Here is an 8,603-nt window from a genome sequence, read left to right as displayed (position 1 = left end):
TACTATGTTTTATATTGCTCGTATTCATTACTTAAAACGCTCTTCTTTTCAACCACTGACACAACAAATCATATCTTAATTTTCTTGCTCCCACATACAATACTAACTTAATCCCTTTAAAATCATAGAATGAAATAAATATTTGTATTAATATTTAATTACTAATACGTTAAAGCTCTGTATAAGACCGTAGAAATTATTTTAATAGCATTTGTATGACGTGACACAAACGCTTAGCTATATAAAACGTGCCATTTCATATGCAAAAACTACTTTCGCGGGAGGTATTGCTGCACGTCAAAAGTATAGCACGCGTGCGTTGCGAGGAGCACGTGCGCATCGGCTGACACTTTCGCGATTTGCTCGCAATCAGCTGTACAGGCTCGATGATAATTATCGTTATCCACTGAAATCTTCGCTGATACGACGATCTACGATGATAGCGTTTTGTTTTCATTTACACGTTTTAATTATACCTACCGTTAGAATGATCAACGTGAATGTAATTGTTTAACCATTATGAAATTGCTGATAACTCTAATCATCGGTGAAAATTGTTTGCGATGATTAGATTGCAGATTTTCTGCACTTATAAGGAAATTCAATGTACAGGAAATATAAACACACACGTAATATATAAAAATATACAGAATATCAAAAGTAGAAATTTAAATTATAAAACAAATATTTATTTGAAGCAAACTTGCGATCAAAAGTTAAGATACAATATGAATAATTATTACAGCAATGTGATAAATCTTTGATTGTTTTAAGATAACAAAGAAATATTTGCATAAAAGTTCTGTTTGTAGTGTGCGTCTAACGATGCATTGTCTTCTATTTGTTGAATCGTGGCAAAGGGTACTTTAAACGGCAACATCTTTAAAAGAAATTGTTTTATTCAAAGCATTTAGCTTGTTAAGCCCCGTGCGCGTAGGTCGTAATTACTAAATACGTCGAGTTAGTTTGACACCGAAACTGGCGCCGGGCCTTCTTCGCTTGCCTGAATAGTACCTGATGTAATTGGGCGCTTCCTCGTTACGAAATTCTAATTTGCATAATCGAATGATCAGCGGTCGAACATTTCGTTTGTCAACATTTCCTGTCGAGCAACTACGTACTTCCGTTTGCTCTTGGCGTCGAAAATCGTTGAAAGGCCACTTTTGTGTAGCAGCAACAGGCAACAAAAATAAAGTAGGTATGCCATTTCTGGCCGCTACATCATTTGTACTAATAAGTTTAGTAATAATTAGTGTCGTTTTTTTTAGTGTTCGTTTATGTATTGGAAAACCATATTAATTATTACTAGACCAGCTAGTATCGTATTTATTCCGGTAAATTAACAATAAATCTACCCACAGTTTTTGTATAGTAATATTACAATGGAACCTCGATATACGTTTATATAGTTGCAATAAGTCCAATTCGGAATACATCCTGTTTTGGACATGACAAATTTTGCTCGGTTTACGACATATTCTCCAATTCTGTGCGAAACGAGTACGGCTGGTGCTATATCAGTATGTAAACCATATTCTATATAGTGAGCCTAGTTTTTTGCATTATTATTTCATAAAAGATATATTGCTGAGACTTATGCAAGAATATTAATGATGGAACTCTAAATATGTCGAAATTAGCGATAAAGAAAACGCAATTGTATCACTTTTGGCTATGAGGTGCAGTTACTACAAATATTACACTTCGTAACCATTATTGATCAGCAGTTGAAGCACATGAAGAAGCACAAGTTGTTTTTGTATCAGATCTACAGTTTCTGAAATAACAGCTAATCGCGCTTTGTCTATTTAATCCTGTATAACATGTAGGTAGTATTAATAATGAAAACAAGACTTATGATTTATTTACTACTAACAATATACATGTTATAAATATTAGAATTCGTAGAAAGTCATTCGGTAACGTTCTTTAATAACATCAGACAAATAGCTATCGTTTTAAAGAATTTCTTAGTCGACGTTAAAATTGCTAGCTTATGCATTCACTGTGGTTGAAGAAAAACGAGCTGATTATTTATATGCGCGAATTAAACTTTTCATCACTGCTCGTGTGGTTCGTCTATCGTGATACGCTGATAAAAAAGATATCTTGTCGAAAGTTTTCCAACATGAAATCGGCCGGGAACCGGTTAGAAAGAGAAATGCGAAGATAACACAGTGAAACCTCTTGATCATGCTAATAACGTAATCAATCATCGAGTTTAACAGAAAGGAAGGACAGTCTTACGATTAATTGTACATTAATGTTTCGTAGATAACACTTGAACCTTGCTACTTACGGTTTGTTCTGCGATCTGTACAGAATTTCTTTCGTAATAACCGTAAACTGTATTGTGTAATTTATAGCATTACTTCGCAGCCGATCGTTGAATATAAATAATTGTAAAACAAGCAGTTGTTAGATACGTTATCAAGTATGTGAGAAACGTTTAAAATTCTTGAAACTCCTAGCTTGTTTGATAAATAAGAATACGTACAAATGTTATGCAAGTGAATTTATGGATAGAAGAGTACATATGGACGAAACTCATTTATTATTTAATCGTATTAACACGTGTACGTAAATGGGAAGCCGAAAGAGGAACGGATGAATTGATTTGTTTGAACTTGTTTGAAATCCAAACGACAGTTACATTATTGAAGGCATGAGGTAATGTCGGCAAAAAAAATTTGATCAACTATCGCGCATGATCGAGCAAAATCGAATTCCTGCAATTCGTGATGGACGACAGCACGTGAGCCGCAAGCAAATTAAGTCGAATCGAATCAGTTTGTTATTGCTGGCGCACGTACTTACACGTGGTGTGCGTTTATCACGCGTGGTGCTAATTCCTCATGGTTCTGGCCGCGGGGTTCAATCCGTTTCACAAGCACGTTCTTACTATTGTTTAAGAAGTCAATCAATGACACGCGATTGCACAGCCGTGGCCCTGCGATCGACGCGTTTAAATTAAATTATGCACGTATAGCGAAGTCTTCCGGATGGAATATTACCCAGTACGATACTAATAGACATATCAAACGGAGCTTATAATAAAATGATGATTTATCGAAACATTGGCTCATCGTCATGCGAATTCTTGCACATTCACGAAATTTAAGATTATTCACTGTACAATCTCCGGAAAAGATTCTACGTGTTCTAAATATAAGCCATCTAAATTCTACTTCATTTTTGGTGTGATAAGAAAAGTACGATTTATGCGATCGAAAGATGAATTTTTTATTGAAGAATTTTTTGCCGAGTCTTGAAGATTACCGATATAATTATTAGCGATTAAGTCTTCAGGCTTAAAACGTCATCACATACACATTTGCAGCTTTTCGCTAGAAGCGATATCGGTGCGAATGAATTTTATATTTAATTTCAAAATTCAAATTTTAGGAATTACAGGTCAGTTTAAGGTCTTATCACTAATATGTTTGAATGCGTTTCAATGTTAACTGTAATACGCAGAAGAAAAGAATATACGTTTACAAGCAAAAGATATTAGTGACGTTAAAAATTTAGAACGAACGTCGTTTACAAAAAGATTTTTATAAGGCGTTCATTTTTTGATAAAAAGTATTCTTTCTATCATCACAGATAAAGATGATATTTAGGTGTCTACATTTAGCTTGAACATCCCGTGTAGCTACTTACATTAAAAAGTATATTTTAAGAGGAATACGATAAAATAATTATTAAAGTCTAATTACTATTTTGTCCGCATTTTAATACTGTGTGAAGAACATTTTTACTGTTATTCTATTTCATTTTCGACTGTTTCACTGCTTCCATCAATTTGTAACAATATTTTTTATTACCTTCTATGGCAGAGAGCTTACGGCTCATACAATCTGAACTTTCTTTCATTCTTCAGCTGTTTTTTTTTATTTTTGTTCTATTTCGTTCTCAACTTATTAAAATATTTGCATTTTTTATAGTATTTAACATGAGAGTCTTTTAGAAAAAAATCTACATGAAATCTTGTTGTAATGGAATTTTTTAAATGTCACTTCTTCTATAGATGTTCTATACTTAGATATTTTGTTATCATTACTTCGTATCAAGTTAATCGTCGATCAGGCCGACGTTGCGTAAAGTTCAATGCGAGACACTAATCAGGCTATACGGTTTCGCACGGAAACGTGACCGAACATCTGTCCACTGGCTTCCGTCGGTTTTCTCCAGTAATATTCCATTCCGTTAACAAACCGCTTCTGCAAATAAGTGGGATGCAATCGACGAACAACATGTGTAAGAACGGTTTCTGCCCTTCGAATCAACTCGGAGCAATTTGTCGAAGAGACAGAAAGAACCATGACCATTATATTCAATTTACAGCTTAAACAATAGATTTTCCAACGATGATCTTTAGCATTGGGCTGGATTAAAGTTTCCCAATTTGCGAAATTTATCATTTTTAGAGTATTACATTTCATTTTTGTTTCGTGTAAATCAACGACTGTAAAATTTTGATACTTTTATTGTCTTTTTTGACAACAATGATTTATTACCTGCGATCCAAGTTGACAATATCTCGCGCGATCTTGGCATCGGACCTTGTACATCTACATGCTCATTCACTATTATCGTCAACGTGTAACTGAGTAACGAGCGTCAATGTGTCAACATCCTATTTCGATATTATACGCGTTTGCGAGTTGAATATAAAATATACAGCGACTACCATTAATATTTGTACCCATTTCAGAACTGAATAACTTTCAATATTGGATCAAACAATTTAATATTCTTTGAGGTGTTAGAAAGCTTAATGTGTAACGAAAAATTTAAAAAATTACTCAATGAGTGATTAACAAAACTATTTGCAAAACTTATTTTTAAATAGTTTCTTGAACCAGTACAGATCATCTGCATGTAACATAAAATATTTCATAATTCGTATGCTGAAGAAACGTGTATTCTGTTGCAGATGGAAATGCACAAGAACCCCAACGAGAAGAATTCCATGCACGACGAGATGTCGTTGAAGGAGCCTCATAGGTAAATAAATATGTAAAATTATTATTTCTAAATACGTCGAGCTGTAACGCTGACCGCACGTGACGCAATGCCATTCAATTTTTAACACTTACTGCTTAACACATGTGCTGTTTAATTAGTTCGACCAACACTAAATCGATCCGATAATTCATCGCGTTATTGCGTTGCTGAGTCGTTGTGTAATAGCGGATTGTTCTGTACATCCGTATTGTTAATTAATAATTTATTGCTTCAAACAGTGCAGCTGCAGTTATAACGCAACGCCATTAATTGATACCTGTCCCCTATATTTCTTATAAATAACTTGCGGTTTGTATGTACTTATATTGTAGAAAAATGGTATAGATGTACAAAAAATATAAAAAAATTTATTCAATCTCCTCGAAATGTCAACAGTAAAATGTAGTAAATATGTTAATTTTTGTTCACGTTACAATTTTTACTCATTGGATTAAGATTGCATATAAAATTAAGAAAAAAAGCAGTGAGTAAAAATTGTGGTGTGAACAGAAATTGGGACATTTACTATACATATTATGATTATCACAAATACAAAAGAAATTCCTGTTTAAATTTCATTTTCTAAATTGACATTGCAAATGGTTTATTTTGCATGAAGATTCACAGATTACTTATAAATCTCTATTAGTTATGATCTGTACAAGAACCGCGTCTCGCCCAGTTGATCATTGCCGAAAATAGTTGTGCCGTGGATCGGCCTGCATTAAACGGGCAAATTGCGAAATTAGCAAGCCTTATACACGCGTACGTGTTTCTGTTTCAATGGCAAGACCACAGCCAAATGTGACGTAGATCGTTGGCACCCGGCGTTATTTCTTCGATCTAGCATCGAGCCGTGAGACGTTCTCCATCATTCGACGCGGTTTTTACCGCCGAGGTTGCATTTTCGCAACGAGCAGATTGCATGGAAATAAGATTACACGGATAAAGATTTTCCTACGACTTTCAATTCATCGAGATTTATTGTGCAATTGCTACTGTTGCGCAAAGATTGAAAGATATATAAGAGAACGTTGTTCATTACCTGTACATGAATCATTTCCCAACAGAAGACACTTGCCCTGGTTATAAACAAATATTATATATCAACGTAGAACGCATCTTTGTAACAGGAAAGTAATGTTCACGACGTATCGTTTATTGATTAGCCTATTAAATCTCAGTTGTTCATTAATCATTCAGTCATTCAAGGCCACACACCAAGGTAACCGGTTACTTCTTTTTTTTATTACATTTCCCAATCGATGAATCATTGTCCTTATATTCTTAAAATACCAGTTAGTTGATTTGGATTCATTTTTTTCTATAAATGTTTTATATTATTTGTCGAATGACATTCTATTTTTAAAATTAGCTTAAATATAGCCATGTCGTTAATAGCTTGTGGCGTAGGTTTTGGAAGGGAAATCGGCCGCGCAGGTTAGACAGGAATTATAAATAACGCGTGATGAATTCGGCGTTATGCCTGTGTCACCGACACGTTGTCCGAGAAGGGAAGTCTGAAATATTTGCCACGATTAATAAGAAGGCGTTTCCGACTGGTTTACAGGGGGTTCGCCTTGAAATGTTAATGCCAGTTCGCGCGCACGACCTACACAGTCTTTAAATAAATATCAGATTGGTCATTGCCTCGACTCAATGCAATTCGTGAGTTGCACTTTTCCAGAACTTGCGGTCTACGTGTATTTGTCTTTACTCATGCTCATTACAATTATCTAAAATCTGCAAGTTTCTATTCAGATATAATGAACTCAGTAAGCTTTCATACACATTTTAGAATTAAATAATTTTTTTTAATATAAGACTTAAGGTTGTATGAGACTCTAAATAAAATCAATGACCAAGTATTTAAATTTTAACAGTTATTAGGTATTACATTAATAAAACACTGCAAAATTTAAGAGAAAGTAAAGAGCATTGTAAGTGACGTTCATTACTGGGCTATGTGAAGCTGAGATAAAGATATTGACGGAAGTGGTTTCAAGCGACGAACTTAACTCTGCAAGCAGATTTGTAAAAAGTTTATTTGTACAAATGAAAAAATGTAACTTTTCTGTTAATTTTTCTGACTAAACGTAAATATATTTTCGTCACAATCTATACGTGGCTACTATATGATTATGTATATTGTTTAATTTGAAATATATTCACTCCTACTTCATGTTCCTATGTTGTCCGACGATGTTGCGATTATATAAAATGAGATCAGCTGCTTTGTAAAGTTCGATCACAATTGGTGAAAGTGGAACACATTCTAGCGTCGTCGGCTTGTCTGCTATGGTAGAAGTCGTGCCATAATAATCGGAAGTCTGAACCGAGCGACTGGTTTAACGTTCATGGGAAAAGGTAGACGTAACTTTATACAAAGGTAGACCCGCTGATACCGCATTCTAGTTACACTCGTTGCAATCTCCAGTTTCGTTGAACAAAAAGATTTTCAGCAATTAGAGATCTCATTGCTGTCCGATCCTTACGTAATTTACATGTAACGCTGAGTCTCGAATTCTCCTGAATGACCAACTGATATTGTAATTTTTAACACATTGTATCCTTAGATTGTAACGAATAATAAAATGAATTTTTAGAAACTGCATCAGTTTTTATAATCAAGGCACGCGGTGGCATCTTGAAGGGATGTTTGAGTTGACATGAGTTGACATACCTGACTGTTATTTTTTTTAATATAAGACTTAAGGTTGTATGAGACTCTAAATAAAATCAATGACCAAGTATTTAAATTTTAACAGTTATTAGGTATTACATTAATAAAACACTGCAAAATTTAAGAGAAAGTAAAGAGCATTGTAAGTGACGTTCATTACTGGGCTATGTGAAGCTGAGATAAAGATATTGACGGAAGTGGTTTCAAGCGACGAACTTAACTCTGCAAGCAGATTTGTAAAAAGTTTATTTGTACAAATGAAAAAATGTAACTTTTCTGTTAATTTTTCTGACTAAACGTAAATATATTTTCGTCACAATCTATACGTGGCTACTATATGATTATGTATATTGTTTAATTTGAAATATATTCACTCCTACTTCATGTTCCTATGTTGTCCGACGATGTTGCGATTATATAAAATGAGATCAGCTGCTTTGTAAAGTTCGATCACAATTGGTGAAAGTGGAACACATTCTAGCGTCGTCGGCTTGTCTGCTATGGTAGAAGTCGTGCCATAATAATCGGAAGTCTGAACCGAGCGACTGGTTTAACGTTCATGGGAAAAGGTAGACGTAACTTTATACAAAGGTAGACCCGCTGATACCGCATTCTAGTTACACTCGTTGCAATCTCCAGTTTCGTTGAACAAAAAGATTTTCAGCAATTAGAGATCTCATTGCTGTCCGATCCTTACGTAATTTACATGTAACGCTGAGTCTCGAATTCTCCTGAATGACCAACTGATATTGTAATTTTTAACACATTGTATCCTTAGATTGTAACGAATAATAAAATGAATTTTTAGAAACTGCATCAGTTTTTATAATCAAGGCACGCGGTGGCATCTTGAAGGGATGTTTGAGTTGACATGAGTTGACATACCTGACTGTTATCGCGTTATAATCAA

The 8,603-nt window shown here is 34.4% G+C and overlaps 1 protein-coding gene across 2 annotated transcripts in view; it reads left to right on the top strand.

Moving 5' to 3' along the window:
- The window catches only part of LOC108632902 (proton-coupled amino acid transporter 1), a 24,165-nt gene that overhangs the window by 7,044 nt on the left and 8,518 nt on the right, over nt 1–8,603 (top strand). For both annotated transcript variants that reach the window (XM_018037773.2, XM_018037781.2), the window contains exon 2: nt 4,940–5,010. In XM_018037773.2, coding sequence (XP_017893262.1) covers nt 4,940–5,010 — 71 coding nt within the window. The remainder of the gene's footprint in view (nt 1–4,939; nt 5,011–8,603) is intronic.

The sequence above is a fragment of the Ceratina calcarata genome, unplaced genomic scaffold (genome assembly GCF_001652005.2).
Source record: "Ceratina calcarata isolate Rehan_Ccalc_2016 unplaced genomic scaffold, ASM165200v1 scaffold110.2, whole genome shotgun sequence".
In the NCBI taxonomy this organism is placed as follows: Eukaryota; Metazoa; Arthropoda; class Insecta; order Hymenoptera; family Apidae; genus Ceratina; species Ceratina calcarata.
The sequence above is the reverse complement of the archived record's forward strand: the minus strand, read 5'-3'. Positions and strand labels throughout refer to the sequence as shown.